Source organism: Podarcis melisellensis, assembly GCF_964234715.1.
Source record: "Podarcis melisellensis genome assembly, chromosome: 4".
Taxonomy (NCBI): Eukaryota; Metazoa; Chordata; class Lepidosauria; order Squamata; family Lacertidae; genus Podarcis; species Podarcis melisellensis.
Window position 1 is genome coordinate 54435275 of NC_138531.1, and position 26241 is coordinate 54461515.

The 26241-nt window shown below is 40.7% G+C and overlaps 1 protein-coding gene across 3 annotated transcripts; it reads right to left on the minus strand.

Moving 5' to 3' along the window:
• On the minus strand, positions 1 to 26033 carry MAP3K7CL (MAP3K7 C-terminal like). Of its 3 annotated transcripts, none has more exons than XM_081908050.1 (5): positions 25610 to 26028; positions 21184 to 21292; positions 12719 to 12780; positions 3302 to 3417; positions 1 to 2265 (listed from the first exon to the last, which is right to left on the minus strand). In XM_081908050.1, the coding sequence occupies exons 2-5, from the start codon at positions 21251 to 21253 to the stop codon at positions 2085 to 2087; spliced, it is 429 nt and encodes a 142-aa protein (XP_081764176.1). In that variant the 5' UTR covers positions 21254 to 21292; positions 25610 to 26028; the 3' UTR covers positions 1 to 2084. The 3 variants fall into 3 exon arrangements, with proteins under 3 accessions (XP_081764176.1, XP_081764177.1, XP_081764178.1); XM_081908051.1 differs by lacking the exon at positions 25610 to 26028 and adding an exon at positions 21430 to 21581; XM_081908052.1 differs by lacking the exon at positions 21184 to 21292 and having other exon boundaries at positions 25610 to 26033.
• Positions 26034 to 26241: the final 208 nt, after the last annotated feature.

Sequence of the window (26241 nt, forward strand, 5' to 3'; positions counted from 1 at the left end):
TAACTTTTAAAATTGTATTTTAATGAAAAAAATACTGTATGAATAGAAATGGAAGTATAACAAAGAATTTTTAGCTGATTCATGAAAACAGAGTTACCAATAGAGGAAGGAAATACTTGATATTAATCTTTTATGCTTAGCTATTTCTCCTAGAAAATTGATACGGATACTACACTACTTTTACACCACAAACCTAAACACATTACCCAAAAGGAAATCCCATTACTGAACTTACTTCCAAGTGATGATTTTCGGATTGGGGCTCCAACTGACATCTATATCATCTTAACCATTCACCACTCTGATATCTTCATGTTCATTTTCTATTTCTTGCATGCCAGAAAGATGACACATAATTTTAATGTCCTGATCCTAACCGCATATAGTTAGAACTAAGGCTCACCAATATTAATGGATCTGATTTAAAAGTATGCTCAGAATTGCCTGGAATTCAATAATATTTTTGTCTGACACTGCATAGGGCTGTTATTTACATAGGGCAATGCAAAAACCTCTTTCTCTCTCTCATACACACAGACACACATTTTAGATTGTACTTTATCTCCAGTTATGAGAGCTGGTTACGCCTTTGCCTCCCTCTGCACCACGATCCTGATTGAAATGGTGGGATGGGCAGGCGTAGGAGTGCTTTTAAGATGAAAAAAAAAATGAGAGGGAAAGTCAGGACATCCAATCACAGATCTCATCTGAAGTCATGTGCTTTGGGTTGAAGATGTATCTATGTGGCTATATAGGCTGATTCCCACAAGGCTTCCTGCCCCCAGTTCTTAGTCAGACTTTGCGATGCACTAAATCAGCTTCGAAAAGTCACCCAAACTGGATTCTCACACTCTTATCACTCAGACTCAAAATGCTGCAGGCAGCCAAGAAGATGGTGTGTGAAAACCGACCTATGCTGATTTGTATGTGCGCATGGCACCAACATTCAAACAGCTGGCTCACTGCATGGAACCACACCTGGAAAGTCTGCATAGACAAATCCAAGGTGTCAAGCACAGGAAAGGTTATTATTTCCCTGGGGAACGCCCTTCCTTCAGATGTCAAGGAGATAGAGAACCACACAACTTTTAGAAGACATCTGAAGGTAGCCCTAATTGGGAAGTTGTTAATGTTGATGTTTTACTATGTTTTTTTATATGCTGTAAGCTGCCCAGAGTGGCTGGGGAAACCCAGCCAGATGGGCAGGGTATAAATAATAAAATTATTATTATTAATTTGGATTACATAAACATTCTGATTCTGAGCACACTTATATTGAGAAGCAAGTCCTGTCACTGAAATATCTATAGGACTACAAGCTCATTAAGGTAAGATTAAGATCAATAGGGCTCACTTTCAAGGAAAACGTTAAGATTGGTACAGTACTGTACAAGGAAATGTGCACTTTTCCATTTCCTTGCCACATCACAGTTGTACAAATCACTGTTTCCAATTTGCAGTGTGTTCCTATGCAAGTCTCCTCAGAAGAAAGTCCCAATGAGCATAATAGGACTTAGACCCAGGTAACGTTGTATAGGATTACAGCACTAGTTATTTAAAGAAAGTGATTGAGGTGCCATTTTACTAGTTTTTAAAAGTTATTCAGTGTATGATTGCCCTTTGGCACATATTGTCAGATAAACGAACTAGTTTTTCTCCCATAAGCTGTTTTGGTTCATGAAAGAACAGGCCTGTGCTCCCATGTTCCCCATATATAACAGTGTTCCTACTAATATGCCTTAGTATGGTCCACTTCCCAACACAGAGACTATTCAAATCAGTTTCTAGTGTGCTTGTATCTTCCTAAAATTGGAAGAAATATATTCAGACTGATCCATTTGAACATATAATGGGGATAGATAAGCATTCAATTATGTTCCTTGAAATAAAATATCTATTATATAACAAATAAAAATATACATATTAAGCTAGCGGCTGCAAGCATTAAATCCATTTTAGACATTTGCATATTCTGCAAGTGAAGTGTTCCAACATATCAGAGGAAACCTTGGAGGGGGAAGGAACACTTGCCTAGCACAGAACAGGAGCCCAGATTTTTTTGGCTCAGACAGGTTCATTCAAAGTTATGATGACCCTTGCCTCTTTTGATACTGTATTCTAAGCTTCTCCAGCTGTTCGACACATTGCGTCTGGGCCAGCTTCAGTGTCCGGTTCTCTTCTGTCAGGTCTGCATACTCCTTCGTTAGCTGAGCAGCATCCATGTTTTCTTTCTCAGCTTGATCTAGCCTAGAGATCAGCTCCCTTCTGGAAAAAGAGAGAGATTTTTAAATGTGTTTTGTGTCCCTTTGGCTTGGATCCTAAGAACTATGAAAAGAAGGGAAACACATTAAAATGCTGTTCTGTGAACTCTTAGCTAGCAGGAGACTTCTGTATCAGGGTGAGTTACAGTATAAGAAACAGGAAGAGGAAAAACACTGGCTGTGACATATGAACCCTAAAAAGTGGTTAAATCTAAAATGTAAATATTATATAACTCACAATGAAAGCTAACTCCTCCATGAATAAACTGAATACATGTATATGGGTAATGTTTAGACAAACCTTTGGTTTTGATTTTACAATTAATCATATCTTCTCCTCCCAAATAGGAACATAGGAAGCTGATTTAGATGGAACCAAACTATTGGCTCATCTAGTTCAATATTGTCTGTGCAGACTGGCAACAATTCTCCAAGATTTCAGACAAAATATCAAAAGAAGAGTGATCTAGCAACCGTAGTGGGAAGTGATATGACAAGATAGCCTGATACCCAAGGCCATCAGATACGTGGACCAAAACCACCCACAGAACATTATATTGTCTTGAGAGTCAATGTGTTAGATGGCAATTTTTAGATCGAAATAATCTTTTGACCAGATGGTATTGCCAAGAATCCATACTCAAAACAGGTAAGGACAAACTCCATGAATGATACGTATCCTCAACCTCTCCAGGTCACAGGATATGTATCTATGATTGCTTTTCTCTTGCCTATGGATGCCTCTGTGAATTTAACCTTTAAGCTTGAAATGTAGACAGACAATGCAGAAAAAGAAATAACACACTTGGGAGGAATACAAGAAATCTATCTCTCTCTCTCTGCTCCCCCCGAATGATATCCTGTGTTAGTCATATTCAGAGAAGACCCATTTAAATAAACTATTTTACTCTAAGCATAACTTAGTTAGATGTCACTCATTTAATTTTAACTAGTCTCTTTGATTAACGCAGAAATTCTTCATGCAGATGTTACCTTTCTGAGTATATGACAGTTATTTAGAAAAGGAAACACACACTTACTTTCTTTCTTCAAGCAGTGCAATTTCCTTTTTGACTTCATAGTATTCTTCTGCTATTTGGCAGTGCTGTTTGAACACCTGCATAGATTCCTTTGAGTCATGGCAAGGAGGTAGAGGCTTCATAAACATAAAGGGGGAAGCAGTTTAAGGTTTTTAGCATTCAGGTGAATAATCAGAAATGAAATTTAAACTGAGATGTTGTTTTAATATAATCATTTGTGTTCTTATAATGAGTGGAGCATTGCCTCATGAAAGTATTAGCTTAAAAAAGAAGACACCCTCCGCATCTGTTATAAGAATAGTAGTACTGTATTAATTAGCAAATGGTATTAAGGATCTAATTGATTCTATGGAACATTCACGTTATACGTATTTATGAACAACAGCTTTGGCTTTATAATAATTATTTAATTAAATAATGCAACAAAGTCACATAAGCTAAATTGCGGAAGACAGAAGGCAACGTAAGAATGACCAATTATTCCTAAAGATATAAAATCCAAACTTGGGCCCTGAGCTAATACCTCTGACCACTAGAGCCCTGGTGGTTTGGCTATGACCTTACATAGCCCATGACTTACAACACAGATAATATCACAATCCAATTCATGTACAGTCTTGCATTTTGTTAATTATATCAAATGTAAAGCATTTTACACAAGGACATAAGAAGAGCCTGTTGGATCAGACCAATGGCCCATTTAGTCCAGCATCCTGTTCTCACAGTGGCCAGTTAGATGCCTGTGGAAAACCAGGAAGCAGGATTCAAGCACTCTTGCCTTCCTGTGGTTTCCAGCAACTGGTATTCACAATTTACATTTTCATTCTACAGAGTAATCATACCTGTTTCTCCAGTGGTAACTATGTTCAAGTTATTTTTTTAGAGTGACATAATGCGCAAATACAGGCTGTGGACCCAAGCAGCTTACAGTCTAAATTTTTTACAAGGGGAAACAGAGTGATAGGAGGGGTACGAGTAACAAAATGTAGAAATTAGACAGCTGAGTCACACATACAGAGAGTTTTGGTTTCAAGCTGGGGACAGGGACAAGACGCTAATTCAAAGCCTTCACAGGGTCATATATGACATTCACAGGAATAGACATGGTTAGACTTCATCAAAGGTGACCACTGAGCCTTCTGGCTAGGGCTCATAGGAGTTGGAATCCAGCAGCATTTGAAGGGCACCATGTTGCCTATCTCACAAAAGCTGAGAGAGGTCGGAACCACATAAAGTTGTGGGAGAAGACTCAAAGGTCTAAGGAGAAGAAGAAGCCAGTTCCTTTAAGAGGAAAGGAAACTAGGGAGCAGAAGTTGGAGAGGCCAAGGACAGGGGTATTATGAGACATACAGATCTATTGCTGGATTACTAGATATGAATGCCAAAAAGGAAGACAAAGATTAAGCAAAGAGATAGGATGGAGCAAGGCCATGAAGACTTTTAATGCTAGATTTAACAGTGTGGAAATGATTCTGCCCAGGACACTACTTGAGAACACTATTACAGATGCACAATTACAGCATCTCAGGGTCAAGGAAACTCAGTCTAACAGATGCAGATGATGGACAAGTGAGGAAAGACTGAAATTCTGATGTAGTACTCCAGGGAACAATACCAGGGATGGGGAGTGGGAAAGATGAGAACTCCCTACCACTTGGAGTTGGTCATTGCACTCATAACTAGTGATGCAACAATAGTTTGATATTCATGCTCTTCAATACTACAGAATCCCAGTGATGGCTCATGAAGAGGGCAGAAGAGATGTTCTGCTGGTGGCACAGAACTTGTCAGGACAGGAGTGAGTATGGTGGCTGAGGTAAGGTCAAGCGAGTTCTGGGTTGCTGGGAGGAGCTCCCCAGGTTGCCAGAACTGCCCTGATTTTGCTGCAGCCTTGCCCCACCCAGTCTCTGTCCCTATGAGGACAGCAAGACACCAACAGCTGCTGAGGAACTGTTTATGTATCACAATTCATGGTTCAGGAAGCACATCCTCTAGCTCAGGGGTCAGCAACCTTTTTCAGCTGTGGGCCAGTCCACCATCCCTCAGACCATGTAGTGGGCCGGACCATATTTTTTTTGGGAAATGAATGAATTCCTATGCCCCACAAATAACCCAGAGATGCATTTTAAATAAAAGGACACATTCTACTCATGTAAAAAGATGCTGATTCCTGAGAAGGTAATTGGGCTGCACCCGGCCCACGGGCCTTAGGTTGCCTACCCCTGCTCTAGCTTCTGACGAGGTATGCCTTTATGTTCCCATTATTTTTCATTTTCACTGCATCAATGTAGGCTGAGGCACAATGGAAAATGAACTACGTGATGCACCCACCACTTCCTCAGTTCACTTCATACGTCTCTCAGTTATTGCCCGTTGAAACTCAGACCACAAGAAGTGGGTTAAGCTAGAAGGTAGCATACTAATCTTCTAGAAATTTCCAGACAGGAATTCCACACATTCTTCTCTTAAGGAGACATCACCCCCCCCCCAAAAAAAAATGTGTCCTGTGCATGTCAACACTGTCTAAGGAGGGTTCATTGATTTATTTATAAAATACTTTGCAGTGATTCCGCGGGTGGGCGGGCGGGGGGGGGGCTTTGTAGGTTTGGCAACAGTTCCTAAAGATCAGCATTGGTGGACAATCTGGCCAAAGGAGAGCTTTTATTCTACTACTGATCTTCTCCTGCAATGTAAAGATGCAGGGAAGAGTTTGCAGTGTTGTGTTCTTTCCATCACAAAAAGGTGATTATATACTCCTGAAACTAATCTTAGTTTTTATATGGGAGGGGGTAGGGGAAAACCTGTGGCCTTCAGGTACTGTTGGACTACAACTCTCATTGGTTATGCTGTTTGAGGTTGATGGAAGTTAGAAGCCCAACTATATCTGGAGGACCACAAGTACCTCAGATCATCCTTTTTGGAGGTTAAGACCTTCAATAATATGTTATTGTCCTGCAAATGGCTAGACATACAGCCAGTTCCACTGTCTAGAGTGCGATTTATTCCCAAGTATACATACAATTGCAGCCTAAGGCTGGAACCCTATCCTTCCTTATCTGAGAGTAACCCCCCCCCCCACTGAACTCCATGAGACATTGTAAATCTAGTAAATAAAAATATTCTGATATGGTCTAGATCATCATTCAGTAGTTATTCTGGAGACATCTTTCTGTGCCTTTGAATGAGCAGCACCTTAATCCAGACAAAAATCAGTGGCCACAATTTGTCTGTTACCGTGGACTGTGGACCGTGGACACTTTGAAAAGGGTAAGTAAACTTCTCACTATACAGCAACAAGCTGCTTAAGTAGAAAAAGAAAATACTTAGTTCATTCATCTTGACTCAGTTTGTTGCCCAGTTGAGAAGCACACAGCATTCCTCTGATCTAAAAGAGAATCTATTTCTAACCCTGCTCCCTCTTTTTAGGCTCCTCTATTTGTGGCGAAAAATACTTGGAGTCACTCCGTTGGGAGTGGCACAGCACATTCATACTTGCATTCAGCCTTTTAAAATGGCATAGTATTTTTGCTAACCTTCAATATGTCACTTCAATAAGAGTTCACTAAAAGAAGAATGGCAAATGATTTCACCTAAATAAGTGATAACGCTACAACAAAGAAGCAGATGCCTGCTGGTAATTCTCTTTGAGTTCAGTGTAAATATTAATGCTATTTCCATACTCCTTGTCCAGTGTGTTTGTTAATATCTTAAATATCTTCTCTCCTTCAATCTGAACATGGTTTTACCTACTTCCAAACCTGACATTCTCACCACTGTGCTTTTCTGTCACCAATTTTTTCCTTCTAAAGACTGGCTACACATAAAGCCATGGGAGATACAAAAGGTTAAAGTGGACATCAAGCAGTCAGTCACTGTTCCTGCAGTAATTTTTACAGGGACTGCATGAGGGGACACAACAAAAGCTCTTAGCACATAAGTATTTAGGGAAAGGCTATTGTGTATATATTATCTATGAGAATGGGAAACTATGGCAAGTCAAAATTCCTATCCTTAGGAATGAGGCCACATCTTCCAAGGTACGGGGCATAATTTGTGGGGGCTGTACCCTGTTCACCAGGGTACACAGCCCCCACATTTGTTTTCAATATCTGGAATTAACATAGAACGGCAGTTGCCAACCTTTTGGGGGAAACTGGAGAAACTGCCATGCCCCCGCCAACCTAGCACACACCACAACCTATTTTATTAGCTAAAATAGAATGCTTCTTTCAAGTCTAATTTCAGCTGGGACGAGAGGAGGCCCCTGTGGACACTAAGGAAAGCCTTTGTGAATGCATGTGCACCTAGAGGTGCCATCTAAGCAACTCTTGACCTAGAGCATAAGGTGTAGGAATAAATCAAAGTGCCCCTGAACAGGCTCAGGGTGCATTTCTCTCATCAATGGGGTAAATAATGTGGGTTGTATTTAAGCACCATAAATTAACCCAGCTTCTAGATTCCTGACCCCCTTCCGTTGGTCTAGAAGTAGCTCTACTGCAAGAGTCCTCTAAGAACCCTGAAGGGCTGGGACAAAACATTTTGCTGCCTGACATGAAGGATATAAAAACATAAGAATGTAAGAAGAGCCTGCTGTATCAGGCCAAAGACCCATCTAGTCCAACATTATTTTCTCACAGGAACCAGATGCCCACAAGTGGGACCCAAGCACAAGAACACTCCTTCCTCCTGTGGTTTCCAGTACCTGGTATTCAGACACATCACGAGGCAAAATATAGAAGCTGATGAGAGTGGCAGTTCTGTCTTACTTCAACCTGATGCCAGTACAGCATCTTTCACCACACCTGAGGGTAGCAGGTTAGCTTAGGGATGCAGGGCAGATTACCTGGGACACACTGATCTGTCCTACCATAGGCTGCCACTGCTCCCCACCTGCCAGGATTGACCAGCAGAGGAAGCAGTTGCACTCTGCTTAATGGCAGGGCCATTGCTGCCACGTTCCTACATAGAACCATTAGGAAACCAGTTTTGTTACCAACATCTGTGTGGAGCTTGAATTCCACAATCCCATTCAGCTTTCACCAGCCCAGTGCCCTCCAAATGCTTTGGATCACAACTCCCATCAGACTGATCAAGCTGGGTTGGATTTGAGCTTGCAGTCAAAATCAACTTGGGGGCATCAGATGGGCAAAGGACGGTCTAGTTCAGCAAACACCACAGACTTTCAGATCAGAACTAAATTTTGCTCAGAGTAGACCTAGTGAAGTTAATGAACATGATTAAGTAAGGTCCATTAATTTCAATAGATTTACTCTGAAGTAAAACTTAATTGAATACCACCTGGGTTTTCTCCAAACATGACCCACTCCTCCAAAATAATTATCCATTACCAGGTAAGGGCCTAAAAGAAACACTAGTACAGTTTGTTGGATGCAGGAAACCGAAGAGAAAGATGTTTGAGATTTGAAATGCTCATAAAAGCACCCACTGTTTAGTTTTTGGACAAGAAACAAGACATCTGTAAAGACCAGGACATTTGTAAATGGTAAGGACAGGTTTTAAAAAATAGCAACAAAGGGCAGGATAAACATAACAGATTCTGAAAATGTGAGACTATAGTTCTACAGTGAGGGCTTAGGAGGCTAAATGTGCTTTGGCTGAGGGAGCGGGGGGGGAATGAATGTGTCCCCAAATATAAAGCTAAATCTGGCGGTAAGAGAAAAGAACAAATGGAACTGATAACTCTGGTTCTCGTGTGAAACAAAGATAGTGAAAATAAACATAGGCCAGGGATGTTGCTTGATGTTACGCTTAATTAGTGCATGGTTTCAAGTTTGGATTAATGGTCATCTATAGTTTTCTTGGCTATTTAAAAAGTAACCAAATGCATACTTCTGGTTTGTGCCCAGTACTCAACTTGCCTTATAATATGTTCAGGCTTTCATGAATGTTTCTATTGTTATCCTCTCAGTAAATCCCCTTTCCAAAACTAGAAAACTTTTTATTCCGGATTTAGGCAGCCTGTGTCTTTCTCCAACCACCCCTGGCCTCCTATAAAGAGAAAGGCAGCCCATCTGTCTAACAAATCTGTCATTTCCTTCTTTCCATGCCTCTCATTCCCCCAATGTCATTTTTAGTCAGCTACTTGCATGGATTGCTTACTGAAATTTTAATAGCTCAAGTGGCCTCCATCTTGTATCTTTAGAGATGCTCGTCCAATTTAATCTGTCCCCTACCATAGTCAGATCTAAATGTGAGGTGGAAAGCATGTAGCTGTCCTGTTTTGATCAGGTTCATCTGTGTCAAAGCCATGTTCAGAAAATCTTAAATACTCCCAAACACATATGAACTTGCATTGAACCGTTCACAAGATCATAAGGCAGCAAATGACTGTTAGATTATATAGACTGTACTGGAATAGACATGTAAGAACTGTGTTTCCCAGTATTTATAAATCAGACTTCTATTAATTATCTATCACCTTCTCTGTAGCTGTTTTTTTTATTTTCCTTTGCAGGAAAAACTATCCCATGGCACAGAAAACAAAGAAAGAGGAATACAGGAAAGAATACACATTTGCCTGATTGGTGTATTCAGAACAAAATACTTGCTCTGCATTACAACATACACCAGGCTTCCTCAACCTCGGCCCTCCAGATGTTTTGAGACTACAATTCCCATCATCCTTGACCACTGGTCCTACTAGCTAGGGATCATGGGAGTTGTAGGCCAAAAACATCTGGAGGGCTGAGTTTGAGGAAGTCTGACATACACCCGTTTCTTCTGTATTTCTAAATGTCATATATAAAGTGGACTGAAGAAGCATACATATCTGAAAGAGATGCATTCTTTTATATCTATTTCATTCACAAATGTGCATTTCAAGGTTTTTCCATCATATTTGAGCACCTGTGATGGCCCCTGCATTTCAAGTGAATACTGAGAAATGCAAAGTTTTTTGTGGCAAATACATGTTTGCTATCATACAGGCAGTGACTGCTTAAGTGTACATTGGGCGGGAAACTCGGTAACATGCGAAATGACCCATGGGGGGGTGGGAGGTGGGAAATGTTATGTGAAAGGGGCCTAGGGACCAAAGGATTCATGTACCCACTAGAAAGTGCAAGGCAAGGGAGCCAGCAAAGAGAACACCACACTGCAAAGTCTACAGACAGCTGGTTAAAATGCCTACTGTCACTGTAACATTTTGACCAGGCAGCTTTAAGGGGAGCAAGCGGGACCAAACTGATGGGAGGTGGGGTAGCAGAATTTCCACGTTTTGAACTAATGTTTGCTAGAAAGCTTCTAGTCTAGATTTTATTTAAGGAAAGAGAAAAGAGCAGAGGTCCTTTGCTGAAAATAACCAAATGTGGAAAGTGCATTCTTTCTTTTTCTAGATGCATGATCTCAGTCTGGATCTGTGTTCTTATTCCAGTGACGCACTTGAACATGTACTTCAAGCCGTCTATATTCAGCAAAGCTCTTGTCCTTACTGGGACATGTTTTTTATGTAAATTTATTAGGCTGCTCCTAGTTAAACAATATAAAAAAGGTTGATGACAGGAAACTTTATTGTCTTTCCAAGCCTTCTGCAAATTTAAAAGATTATACCTGGCTGGTAAGGATAATTTTAAAACTGTTAAATCTTATTCTTGCTTGCATAGTGCAGCATACAATATATACATATCTGACTGGTATTAGCATGCATACATTGCAGATATAACCACAAACACTGTGTTGGTAACAGTACCATTCACTTCCCCCTATAAATGTTAACTAATGGACCACTGATTCAGTTCCTAAAGGGAAACCCCTTGCCTTTCCAGACTTCTGGGCTTCTCCATTTTCCTGCTCATCATTATTAACTTTATGCAACATTTCTCCTACTGCAGAAGGGTTGGATTCAGTACTAAAATGTGGAAGGAAGAAAAGACACTGTTTAACTACAGCTGCAACAGAACTTCCTTCTGTGTAAATATGCATAGGACTGCACTGTAAAATTCATGAGCTGAATTGCAGCTCCATCTACTTTTTCTTAAAAAATAAAAATGGCAGTTCACCCACATTTTGGGTGGGTGAAAGATTCTGTCCCTCGCCTTCTACTCCTTTCACTTTAAACTAGTGTGGAGCCAAGAATTTCTCTGGCATTTTTAAAACTATTCTCCGTAGGTCAATGAGAAAAGAAACTGTGTCCAAAAATTATAAAAGGGGAGAGTTGATTTCAGTAAAATTCTCATAGGCGATGTGAAGCACCTCACTTCTGAAGTGGGTGAAGTATCCTTTCTTTCATTCTGCACATCATCTCATCAGAGGACTGCATTTTGCAGACTTCCTGGGTGCCTGTGCTTAAGCTCCAGGAAAGCTAGCCTGAATAACTTCTCCCATGTGCCTTTTTAGATCAGGAAGTGCAGGTAGCTTAAGAGAATGCAGAGTACTGGAGAAATGTTTACTGGAAAGAATAACTCACCCAGCACCCTTGACTCCCTCACAATGAAAAGGTAAGCTAACAGACATTCTAAAGAAATTCTCAAGTGCCCTGATAATGAGGCAGAACACTGGAAGCCTCTTTCACTGATGATTGCGTGCGCGCGCATGCGTGCACACACGTGTGTGTGTGTGTGGAGAAATCAGGGCACAGGTTTCAGCATAGAACTACTTTACAGCCGCCATCTGCCACCTCTTGGGGTGAAAAGATGGAGATGGAGATATATGGCAGCTGGGAGAAAGATCCAGAGGGGAATGAGAAAGAAAACAAAGAGTTTGAGTTGGATGAAAGGCATCTTGAGAGGTGTCAGGAAAGGTTGCTTCAAAATTAATCACCTCCTAACACTGCTCAAGGTGGGATGAAATTTCTTTGTTCTTTGCTACCTGAAGGCCTCCCATTGTCTCAGGAAGAGATATTTCACTTTATAAATGTGGGATAACCAGCCTCATGTGACCAACATACTTAAGTCTAATTAATGCATGAAGGGGTTAATACCACAGAGTAAGTTGTCCTGCCAGGCTTGGTTAGGTCACTTCTCACTTTGGGTGAAAGATAATCAAGCCTACCATTGTACCTCAGTCTACCAGAGAAGCTCAGAAAAGCTCAACATGGCTCTAACAAGCGTATCTTAAGTTCCTATACCAATAGTATAATTTAAGAATATTACTGCCTGTGCAAACTTTCTAAATGCTGCATGGAAAAGCACAGAAACCTGAGCTTTGGAGAGTTTGTAAATAAAGCATTTTCAGCTTGCCAAACATGTGGTCTTTTTCTATGCGAAGAGAAAAGGGAAGTTTTGGATCTCACAAGGGCATATTTTAAAAGTCTAACAGCCTATATTTCCATGCTTTTCATTTTTATAGTTTGAGTATATACATTGACAATCACTCACTACAACAGGAGAAGTTCATTTTTGATAGTTATAAATAATTGTAGTTCACACTACGGATTTTTGTATTAAATAAAAGAGTCACCTGGAGCTGCTTTTCTAAATCTGGAAAAGCCAAAGGAAAAGCATTCTCAGGGGGTGTATCATCTGAAAAGAAAACAAGTTTAAATTATTATTTTGAAATCTTAACAATTATTAAGAGGCAGACTACATCATCAGCTGATGTAAAGCATAGAAAAAACGTGCATGCTTATATTTGTTTCCCATCTATACAAACATATATATGGTCAATTACTTAAGGGGGGGACGGACCTGAATACCAAATATGGCCCCCGGGTGCCTCTATCTAACCCTCAGTCACACCCACTCTCCTCAGGCCATAGCTCTCAGCAGCCCTACTTCACAACCTCCTTGAGTGTTTTTGTCTGGCTGGAATGTGTCTTTGAACTCTGGTTGCATGGATGGAAGATAGAGATGGGTGTGTGGGTGTGGGTGTAAACCAACCTGATGTACAAGGTAAAACTTGACATTTGCCTCTGACCTTGGTTATCACTGGCGTGTGGCCCTTGGAAAGACTGCCCAGATGGGAATGCAGCTCTTCTTTTCAAAAAAGTTCCCAACCCCTGCAGAGCATAGGCTCTACAATAGAAACAGAGAATTTGGAAGAAACGGATATGCTTTGCTTGGGGGGTGGGTGGGTCTGCATAGGGTTGCAGCTCTTTGCAAATGATTTTACTGTACATGGAATCACCTTTAGGGCTTCATCCATCACATGACCACATATTTGACCACATCAAATAAGTAACGTACAGTTGTGAAGAAACCTGAGGCTGCCTTCTTCGATAGCAGCCCATTGAATGACAGCACTAAATGCCACTGGACTTAGGGAATCATGAAGTTCAACTTAGTACTTTCTCACAGCTTTACAGATAATCTAAATAAATAAATAAATAAATTTGACACAGTGGTTCCATTAAGTCTAAGCCCAATGACTGCATCCATTTCCCCTAAAAATAAGGGACCAGGACCCATAAAGGTCATAGATAAACACTAGCTATAGTCTTGGACTGGGGTGTTTGGGTTTTTTTGGGGGGGGTAGGGTTGTTCCTGCTGGTTTTTTGTAACTTTTTTATAGATCTTGTTGTGATTTAGGTAAAATTGTTTGGTTTAATTGTCTACTTTTTAACATTTATTTATTGTTTCTGACTACTTTTGTTATGTTGCAGTTGTGTATTTTTTATGTTGTAAGCCTCCTTGAGCATGGTTTGAACTATGGAAAGGCGGCATTCAAATAAAATTATGTATGTATGTATGTATGGACAACAGTATGCAGATAAAACCTTCCAGAACTTTATGGTTTCACATAGTACAACTCTCTGCTTCAGCTCATTACTTCAGTGGGCTTGAACACGGTTTGTGCCTGTTGAAGTCAAGTTCTTCTATGCATTTTCCCATCTCAAGAATGGATGACCGTCCCTTCCAACAATACAATTATATGATTCTGTTATTCTTACAGTACATGCAAACAGAGGCCTGATCTTTTCCTGACTGCCACTTGCATGTATTTTATAGGGACAGGGGGCTAAAAATGCAACATCAATACAGTTCATACTGAGATAGTCAGAACATGTATTTGTATTCTGGGATCATACCAGCGGACAAAAGAGGAAGGACCACCAAATATTACTATAGCAGAATGTCAAGAGTGGACAGCTGGGCAGTGGTGACATTCTCCTTTTCTCCTGGAATGAGAATGGAATGACTGGATCCCTGGCTGGTTGCCACAAGGCAGCATGAGACTGCTTGGGCTAAGGGGAAAGCTTTGGTGGGTTTGGTGTGGGCTCAAGGCTTTATTCTTCCTGCATCTGGTTTAATCGAAATATCTCTGGCTTATTTATATGCATGTTATGTGATATGATATCAAATGGCACACTAATATCACACTGTGTGATACATCTATTGTTTCTTTGGCCAACTAAATTCTTTCAAGAAATAAAAACAAGTATGGCTGGAAATAATCTTTCCTATGTTAAAGGTATTATTGTTGTTGTTAATTCAGAAATCCAGGATTTTAATGTAGCTGTAATTGGGCAGTAGTGAATCTACCCAGTGCAATTTAAAGCTGGAGAGGTGAAAGGAGCCAGGGACAAAATTAACAGCTTTCACCATAGACTGTAGGATGTCATCTGGACACCAGGTCTACCTGTTGAGGAGCAGTAGATACCTATTGGGAAACACTGAAGGATTAGATTTGGTATGGTTTTTCAGAGGCCAGGTCTACCCAGCTTAGTGGACCTGGTGTCTAAGCCTTGTTGCCACTTAGTCACCAGGTCTGCCAGAAACAGTTATGTATGTATATGCTTTGCCTGGTCCTGGAAAGATTCCTACAGATGTCCATGAAGAGTCTGGAAAAGTCCTAAACCTGCAATTCTAAGCATGCTTGGCAAGAAGTGTCAGTGAAGACAGACCTAATAGTTTAAAAGTAGAGTTGCAGCTGGTTTTTCAGCTACAGTGGTCAATCCAGCTTCCTCTTGGTATTGGAATTTGGATGCCAATACTCATTCTACCAAGTCAGCTGCTGAGTCAGACACCAGACTTGCTCTTCCAGCCAGTGTTCCAGGTGGACTGCAAGTAGGTATGGGGGATAAATGCAGTTGGGTTGACATTTTAATGCAGAACTACCAAAGGGCTTATCCGGACTTAGTTTTCCTCCGCTCCTTCCAGGCATAGTCTACAATTCAAACCTCCATATCCAAGCATGCTCCTTTTCTCTCTCCAGAGTTTTCCCTGTGAAAATGCACTCTTTAAAGCTCAGTTGGAGCAAATGTCAATCCACAGAAATCCCAAACTGACATTTGTTCCAATTCAACTTTAAAGAGTGGGTTTTCATGGGGAAAGCTCAGGACAAAAGAAAAAATACTGAGACATGGAGAGTTAAGGCGTGGACCTCTGGCTGGAAAGAGTGGGGCCAAAGGTGTGGAAAAGCCCTAAATCACAGTAAGCAAACTGAAACACAGCTGTCACTTGCAATTCTCACTTTTCCAAATTTTGCGGTGCTATTCTATAACCATATAATGTGTTAAAAATGTGTATATCAGGGGACAGTAGGCATAAATATGAACATCTTAGTTAAAATAACATTCAAAAATGCATTGGATTAGGTAAATTTGCTTGCAAAAATGTGCCTATCTGGAGAAATTCACACTAAAATGTTGATGAATTTTCATGAGAACTTTAAAAAATAAATAAATCACAAGCTGATGCGGAACTGCAGAGAAACTGACTCAAGACTGGAAAAATGAGAAACTGAGAAAATCCAAATTTTACAAATTTATCCATCCCTAGGTGCAAGCTTTCTTTGCTTTTTTAAAAGTACTACATTTATGTTTACCAATATATGTTTTAATCCTTTGCACAATTGTTTTAAAGAAAACATTTTCAAAACAGTTCTTTTCACACAAGCTGCTCAGAGGATTCCCAAGGGGCTGGTGAGGAGTGCTCCCTGTGATGTAATGACCAATAGCCAATCAGCACTACCCACAAGTAGCTTTTGCTGCAAACTGGAACTATTTCCCCCCACAAAGAAAAGGTTTGATTCCAAAGAGAGGAAAGTACGTGTGCTCTACTTCTCTACAGTTGTTAGGTCTATTTTCAGAAGCCTCAACTAGTTGTGATGCTAATTGTGCCTAAGCAATTAATATTGACAGTTCAAAAAAATTAAATAGCACATGGAGGGGAGGTTATCTCATAGTCCCAACAGGGGCGCCGACTTATAAAAAATATTGGGGGGGGGGCGGGGGCCCATACCGACTTATAAAAAATATTGGGGGGGCCCAAGACCTCCAAACCGCTGCTGCTGGGGGAACGAAAGGGGCGAGCCCCGGGCTGCCCCGACCTTAAGTGAACCTGTGAGGGCCCGCCCTTTGCGGCAGCCGATTGGCTGCCGCCGTGGGCGGTGAATATTAATGAGCTAGGGGGAATCCCCGCTTCTCGTGGGGCTGACGCCAGCCCCGCGAGATTGTTGTAGGGTCGAGAGCCCGCAACCCCACCCCCTCTCTAGATCGGGAGTGGCTTTGTTTTAACTCATTACTGAATGTATTTTAAAAGGTAACTATCGTCAAACAAGGAAAATAAAAAATACCAACATAATTTTGTGATTTTACAAAGCATAATATAACTAATAATTTTCTTAAATTATTGGGGGGGGCGGAGCCCCCCAAAACGATTTTTTGAGGGGGCTCGGGCCCCCTCAGGCCCCATGGAGTCGGCGCCTATGAGTCCCAATCAAAATCTCCTCCAGCCCTAGTACTCATTGGTGCTGATGGGATTTTCATCAGGTCCGTAATGAGAAAAAAGGGTTAAATCCCTTACATGTTGTGCACTGAGTCGTTATAATGCATTTTGACAAGGATACTGGATACTGATACTTCTTTTGGCAACTCAAGAAGCCCATACAACTATTTCCATTTCTAACATGAGTATTTCTTTAACACAATATTTTTAACAATTTAATAGTGCTAAAAAATGACCCATAGAGAGTAAATGACCACTAGACGGTTAAGTCCAGTCAAAGGCGACTATGGGGTGTGGCGCTCATCTCACTTCAGGCTGAGGGAGCCACTGTTTGTTCACAGACAGCCTTCCGGGTCATGTGGCCAGCATGACTAAACAGCTTCTGGCGCAACGGGACACCGTGAGGAAAACCAGAGCGCACAGAAACACCGTTTACCTTCCTGCCGCAGCAGTACCTATTTATCTACTTGCACTGGCACCCTTTCGAACTGCTAGGTTGGCAGGAGCTAGGACAGAGCAACGGGAGCTCACTCTGTCATGGGGATTCGAACTGTCGACCTTCCGATCAGCAAGCCCAAGAGGCTCAGTGGTTTAGACCATAGCACCACCCACTCCCTGCTTTACCTTTACCTTAATTTAATTGTATATGAATTGGAAATGCCATGGATTGAACCTGGGATCGCCATGAGTGATATATATCCAATTCCATACAATTTATGAAGAACATTTTAAGCATAGAAAGCTCCATTATGTTGGACAGGTCAGACGTTACCCAATTCTTTAAATTTAAATTATTTATATGATTTTTAGACCGCTTTTCTTTTTTAAAAAAATAATTTTTATTAACTGGCCAATCAAATCAAATTAAATCACATCACATAAATTCCGAATTACAAAGCCGAATTTTAAATTTTGTTGGGGGGACCCATAATTCAAGATCCAAAGGGGGATTCTGATCATCTTCTTGCTACTGCGTTAATGTCCAAATAAATCCAAATCAGTCCAAACAGAGTTCATAATTCTATCCAGTCTTATCTTGCTGTTTCCACATCACATCTTGTTCATATATTCTCTCTTTTTTCTTTATGATCTCTTCTGATAGTCTCCTTAAGCCGATAAACACCAATAATAATCCTGTGTGAATTTTTCCGTTCTTCCAATCCTCAAATCGAGATGGTTTCTATATATCATCACCTTCATAGATAACATCGCTCTTTCCATCATTGATCTCGTAAAACTGTCGCTCTTAAGTCCCTCAGAGGAATTTCACCCACAATATATAAACAGCTCTATTTCTCTCTTTCCCCTCCCAGACTCAAGACCTCCGACAGAACTTCCCAATATGGCGACAGCATTTTTAACTGCATCATTCCAAAGCTCTTATACATTCCACACTCTTCTTAAGATTTTTAGTTACAGATAGGTAGCCGTGTTGGTCTGCCATAGTCAAAACTAAAAAAAAATCCTTCCAGTAGCACCTTAAAGACCAACTAAGTTAGTTCTTGGTATGAGCTTTCGTGTGCATGCACACTTCTTCAGATACACGAAGTATATTTTTGTTTTAAGATTTTTAGACCACTTTTCATCCAAAGTCTCACAGTGGTTTTTAACAATAAAAAGAAAGATGAAAACCAGATACATTTTAAAATAAAAGCAATCAGTATAAACAATGCAGAAAAGGGTAGCTTGGATTCGGCCCAGAAGCAGTGCCCAACTCAACAACCTTGGCAAAAAAACCCATTAATTTTGTTTCAACAACTTTTGTGTCCAGATTTTCACTTTTTGAAATATGGCAACCTTAGCTACACAAATTGTCTAAAAGCCTCAGAGAACAGAAAGGACTTGACTAGATGACAGAAGGTCAGCAGTGATGGTGCCATCCATGTCTCTAAAGGGAGAGAGTTCCAAAATCAGGGTGCAATTACTGAGAAGGCCCTGCCCTCCATTCAAATACCGAGAGCAATACTCGCTGGCAGGACTACAAGCAAAACTCTCCTGATTGCTCTCATGGTCTGAGCTGGCTGATATGGCCTAGAGTTGCATACTCTGACTGCAGTTCTCTCAGGTCTTAAGCACAAGGTATTTCACATTACTTGCCACCCAATATTTCTTTCATTCAAGATGCCAGGAATCGAACCTGGTACCTTCTGAATTCAAAGATGTGCTCCATCACCAATGAGCTATAGTCTATAGACTATAGTGGGGAACCACTGGTTGGGTTCTAACTCTCATCAGCCCCAGCCAGCATGGCCAATGGTCACGGACATGAGAAGTGTAATTCAACAACCTCAGGACCACCACTGGTTCCTATCTTTGCTGTAGAGTTTAGTCAAGTTGTCAACTCTGTTGTTGTAATAATGGTTTGGGGTAGAGCAAAATAATTTTTTTAACAGATTTAGCCGTTAACCATGAGAGCAATGGGGGGGGGGAGCCACCTAAACTTGTTTAGCCTATTTCCCTGCTTTACCCATGACCAAATAGCCATTTCTTTTGCTCATTCTAGTCCACTGCAGTGCAACACCCAGCCGCCTCACTTTCAGCCCAGCTTCTTAGTTCTTGCACTATGAATCCTCTGCAGCACTCTACATCCTAGCTTCTCTTGATTTCTGGCTCTCTCCTCTAATAATCATAATCATAATCATAATAATAGTTGTACCCTGCCATCTGACTGGGTTGCCCCAGCCACTCTGGGCGGCTTCCAGCATATATAAAATCACGATAAAACATTAAACATTGTTTGCCAGCCTCACTTATATATATATATATTCCAACACCTCCACTCAGCATCTTTGCTTCACAAAAGTTTTAAAGTTTCTTGTTCTCTAACCGAGTTGCTTCTCCCTCCTCATAAATTCCTGTTTCCTGGTCTGACCTTTTCAACTCCCTGGCAAGTAGGGCAGGCCCAATAAAATTTTGCTGCCTGAGGCAAAGGAAAAGTGACGGCTGCACCCCTCCAGCAGGGGTGGGGGCTGAGCCAGCAGGCAGTTGAATCATGCTTCAACACTGCTGATGGGACAACATCCTGTACTACACCCAAAGGCTGGGTTAAGGGCTGTACAGGTCAGCAGCACGCACAGCTCTGTTGTCCAACCAGTGGCATAGCGTGGGGGGGTGCAGGGGGGCCGGCCGCACCGGGCGCAACATCTGGGGGTTAGGGTTAGTGGGCGCAAATCCACGGGTTAGGGGGTGCAAATTACGTGCCTTGCCCCGGGTGCTGACAACCCACGCTACGCCACTGTGTCCAACTGCTTCCCACCCAGGAGCATCTGCTGCCTGCAGCAGTCACTCTACTGAGCCTTGAAGCTTATAGTCTAAACAAAAAGCAAACATTTCACAACTAAGAACAAAACACCAAATGGCATATCTGACCTTTAGAAGACACCTGAAGGCAGTCCTGTTTAGGGAAGATTTTAACGTTTGATGTTTTATCCCCAGAGTGGCTGGGGAAACCCAGCCAGATGGATGGGGTATAAATAATAAATAATAAATAAATAATAAATAAATGCAGTTTCATTCACAGGGGCTCAAAGATACAAGAGTCCTTTCAGGACCTCAAATTAATCTTAGTCATTGACACCAATGGTTAATGAAGCAATTATTATAAAACCTTCAGAAAACTAAGTCATACACAACTTTTCCACATAAATTATGCAGAGGGAGTATAACACATACATGACAGAACTCTCTCTCCCCCCACCCTGCACTTTAGGCTGCAAAACTAAACAAATAGTCAGCAGTAATATAAAGAACAATGTCAACCAACTTTTTACTTCTTTTGTTTCTGAGGGAACATACAATCCAGACCAGCTGTTTCCTGAGAGCTTCCCTCAATTTGGTCAGGGAGGTATTTTTTTTACCCAATCTTGTTTTTTTCATACTCTCTCTCTCTCTCTCTCTCTCTCTCTCTCTCTCTCTCTGTTGTCCTTCTAAAGATCCACCTAGAATTCTGTAATGTCCGTTGGCCTGTTGCTGTGCTAGGCTTGTGTCTTTCTGTTGTTGTTGTTGCAAGTAAGATAAACAATTTCAACAAAACAGGTTTGCTAATAAGATTATAACAACTTGATGGATGTCTGAGACCTCCGGGTTTAGGGCTGTATATAAATTTAATAATAATAATAATAATAATAATAATAATAATAATAATGAGACCAAATCATTTCAAACACCAAAGAAAAATCAAACTGTGACACTGAAGTGCCAATTTGTGGAAATAATGGACAACCAGGACAAAGAAGCTTTAATAAATTTGAATTTTACCTGCGGAGTCATTTAGACTGAAGGCAATTCGTATCGGTTTATCAGCAGGTACCCTTGCGGTGGTGATCATGTGGGCACTTGAGCCTATGCGTTTACTTATGTGTTCCAGCTGCAAAATATAAATATTGCATATTTTATGGGTCTTGAGAAGCCAATGCAATGTGATTTTAATGTTCTTCAGATATCGTCATAACTTCTCTGATGTAATCCTCTCTTACGTTCAGGAATATTGCAAAGCATAATTACCTGCAAGTAAATTCCCTGTAATTATTCTTTCACATATAAGGTGCACAATGCGCAGAGAGAGGCAGAGCACAGGAATCATATATATTTCCAGGCAAATCCAAGTCTTCCATTGAACAATTGCTAGCCAAGACAATTTTTCAGAGAAACTCACTGTATTTGGCTGCCATTCTTGGCATTTCCTAGGACAATGCAGGATTTAGTGCAATTATATATGTCTACAAACTGGGTGTAGGCATGTGGAAATGCATAACTGATCTGTGACCAGTCCTTTCTAAGCATTATCATCTGAGATATTTCTACAGGTTTTTGTGCAATTTAAGGCATTTTAAAAACAACCAAAGATTGATCAACAAAGGTAGTGGAGAACACCCATTAAACAAAATGACAGTGAAAAAGTCAGGGAAACAATTCTTTGGCACAAAACAGCCCATTGCTTTACAAATGGGTTTTGCTTACAAACTGGCAGTATTTAAAAATAAAATAAAAAATTGGCAGTATTAATATACAATGCTATCTTGCAATAGGTCAGATCACTGGTATATCTAGACGAATATACAGTGGTAAAAGGTAAAGGTAAAGGTACCCCTGCCCGTACGGGCCAGTCTTGCCAGACTCTGGGGTTGTGCGCCCATCTCACTCAAGAGGCCAGGGGCCAGCGCTGTCCGGAGACACTTCCGGATCACGTGGCCAGTGTGACATCGCTGCTCTGGCGAGCCAGAGCTGCACACGGAAACGCCGTTTACCTTCCCGCTAGTAAGCGGTCCCTATTTATCTACTTGCACCCGAGGGTGCTTTCGAACTGCTAGGTTGGCAGGCGCTGGGACCGAGAAACGGGAGCGCACCCCGCCGCGGGGATTCGAACCGCCGACCTTTCGATCGGCAAGCCCTAGGTGCTGAGGCTTTTACCCACAGCGCCACCCGCGTCCCTATATACAGTGGTACCTTGGGTTAAGTACTTAATTCGTTCCAGAGGTCTGTTCTTAACCTGAAACTTTTCTTAACCTGAAGCACCACTTTAGCTAATGGGGGTCTGCTGTTGCCGCCACGCCAACGTAGCACGATTTCTGTTCTCATCCTGAAGAAAAGTTCTTAACCTGAAGCACTATTTCTGGGTTAGCAGAGTCTGTAACCTGAAGCGTAAGTAACGTGAAGCGTATGTAACCTGAAGTACCACTGTAAATGAGTTGTCCTGCATCCTCTAAAACATGGCAGGGGAACCTTTCGAGCTCCATGGGCTACACCCTTATCCAGATTGGACAGCAACCACCTGATGACACCATGATGTCAGGTTTAAGGTGCTGCTAAAACTAAGGTTTTCCGCCTCCATTTTAGCAGGGCCTTTGATGCAATCCTTCCTGAATCAGGAAGAGGTTTGAATAGAAACTCCTGCTAAACAAAGGGGGGGGGACACATTTGTTTTATTTAGCTGAGGTTTTAATGCAAACCCCTTCCTGAATGAAGGAGGCTGTATGGAATCCTGCCAAACTGAGCACTGCTCAGTTGTGTGCTCCTGTTCCCTATTGCATGCAGAATTTACACTGCCCTTCCACCCAAGTGACACCAGCTGGTGGATGTGGTTTGTGAAAGATGGCCTCACAGGCTAACTTAGATCTCCCCAGCAGACCAAGATTGGCCCACAGTTCAGAGATCCTCCCCCCCAACTCTAAAAAGCCAACTAAAATACATTTAAAACAGGTGTTCTGATTCTTACACTGTAAATTTTTAGACAAACAGATATGTCTGTAACCTAACAGATTTCATGAGTGCAACTAACTTGTTTTAATTCTACATTAAATGCTCCCACGATAAAATAAGTTTACTAAGTTTGAAGCCAGCCACTTACTTGCTCATTGCAGCCGATTATCACCATTTGGAGCACCATTCCAGAAAATGTGACTACTGGGTCAGAGAGTGATCTGTTCAGAAACCCTGCGATTTGTATACAGATACCAGATTCCCCCACAAATCTATTACTACTTCACTGCTGCTATAATATTAAGTGGCTAACAAAGAATTAAATCTACTGAGTCAGTTGTAAATTACATACTCAGCAATGTAAGCAAGGTGCATTTATATTCCGCCATTGGCCTGTCCTGCAGTTAGTATGGCATTTAGCTGGTGGAAGAAACAACTCATTGCTCTGCCTCCTTCTAATGCTATACTTTGAATGCAATAGCAGGGGGCTGGTTTGTTCAAACATCACTGGTAGAGATGGGAGAATCTGTCGATTTTAGTTTGTCATTTTTCCAATCTTAAGTTCAGCTCCACATTTTCCTATCAATTTGTGACAAAACACCCAAATGAAAAAGTCTATTTTTCTATGCAATTTCGACTAATACACATAATTCTGCAAAGCAATTTTCCCTGATATAATGCAGTTTTGTATGTTATTTTTATTACTTTACCCTAATATATGCATTTTTGTGCACAAGCTGCAGAATTGCATTGCAAAATTTGGAGAAGAATCTCCAAATTTTGGTTCACACATTGTTTCAGAAAGTGCAGACTGGGTAGATTCACCTTTAACATTTCACCTGGAAAAATTAAATGCAGCTCTTAAAACTGCAAGAACTTTCTGAAAGTCTGGACTTTGCAGTCTTATGGCCATTATATTTTATATTTTATTTTTTGAAGCACTTAAAAAACATTTGATAGCAAGAACTAGTTCACACAAAAAATATCCTTAACATCATTCTCTAACAGCATAGGATGTTGTGGTAGTAGGCATAAATTTGGCCAGCCCACATCTATTTTCCAATGTACCTTGTTCTTTCAGCATTTATCTAGCAACTGTAACACTATCCTAGTTGTGAAAAGCATTTAAACATGTGCTTAAGCCAAGGAGTGTTGTCATTCATTTCAGGATGACACACTAATGCAATTTGCAGGCTCTGGAAGACTAACATTGAACAAATTGTGTTCAACCTCAAAGTGACCCATTTAGACTATTAAAATGCAATACTCTAAATTACCAAAGTTAGTGTACCTGGTCTACTAAAGCACAAGCAGTAAGTACATTGTTTGTTTTGAAAGATGTTTGCTGTGAGAAGTTCTATGATATTGTCCCATATCTCTCAGATGCTGTAAGATGATCACAGCAATATCTAAATCTGCTAATAGCTACACAAACAGAGGTTGTAACAATGTTAGCTCTGAAGAGAGCTTGCCAAAATCTTTAGACTTACATATAAAGGTTTGGGAACTCAAGTTATACCTTAGTCAATGCAAATAAACCAAACTTAGATCCATACTCTTTAGCTTAACTACTAGGCTATTAAAACTGCATAATAAATATTATTGATGCATCACTTAGCTTACTATCAATTATTTAAAATCATATCTATACATGTATGATTAAATATTCTTATTGAGTTTAAATATAGTACTGCTTTATTTTCTCTTCTTTACAATCACAAAAGCATTTGAGATGGTAAAGATACATGATTATAATTTATTGCTCATAGTATTGTGACCAAACTAACCTACTGCAAAACAGACAGAAAGCATGAATGAAAGAAAGGTTATATATTTGGAAAACTATCATCATCATCACTTTTCCCTCCACGAGTCTCCTGTGTTCATCCTTTGGATAGCTTGGAACAATGCATGAAAGGCATGTTAAAAAGTGATCAAGCTATGAAACAATTTATATGTTAAAAAGCACAAGGATTTTGAGTACAAAGCTAAAATGTGCTTGTAGCAAAGCCATTTGTTTTTTAAAAAGCCATTCTCTTATCCTGGTAATGGAAGTTTCTTTTAAAACATTTAGTTTTCCACTTTTCAGAAAGGCAACTACTTTTCCTGTACACAATACATACATATAGTTTTCTCTGTACTTTACCAAAGAATCCCAAAAGGTCTTCCTCTCAGAGAATGAAACAAAATGAATCTATGCAAAGGAAGGACGAAAAGTTCATTCACAACATTCTCTGTGTGAACATCATCAGTGAGATAAATTAAAAAGAATTGCCTCAAATGTATCCCTTTTCCCTCTCTCCTGATGAAACCTAAAAGCTTTCAATTTGAAAAAAATAAATCCCAAGGAAACAGTTCTTCAGTTCAATTGCCTGTGAAACTGAGTGATCCTTCCTTATTTTTTTTTTTAAATCTGCAACAGAACTCAAGTTAAGTGTGGTTACAACTCAATCAGTTAGTTCAGTTTTCACACCTGTTGCCTTACCTCACTTAGTAGTGTCTGCACTTGTATAATCCAGGGCCAGCCACTGCCTTGGCTTGTCGCTGCCTTTATGGAGTAAAGATTCAATAGAAGAAAAGGCTGCACCTGCTACATAGCAGCAACTGACAAGGTCTGAGAAGTTGAAACAGCTGTCAGGGCAACATGCTGCTACCTGCACTTCCCATAGGCTTTTCAGTCCCTGAGGACCACCCTTTTCCGTTTCCCTTCACAATTTCACCGTTTCTTCCTTTCCAACAACGAAGGATTACAGTGTTGTCATGCTTCATGGGGCAAAAAATCCTTCCATCAGAGGCATTATTAAAGCGATGAACTGTCAAGAGTCCAAGATTTTTAATTCATTAGTCCTGCCAAACCTAAAATATACAAACAGACTTGCTTCATAGGACTGGAATGTTTTCAGCATGACCCAATCAGTGTCTGTGTCTATTCCAGCAAACTGGAAAAGATAGCCTGACTCCAGTCAGCAAAAATGTCTGCGTCTCAAATCAGCTTGGGTGACATTGCCAACTTGAACCGGCTGCAAGCAAACTATCAGATGATAGCTCCCGCTGCTGTTGCTGCTGCTATGAAAGCGAACAACTAGGTTAGACCGGGCTCAGTAAAATGATACCATC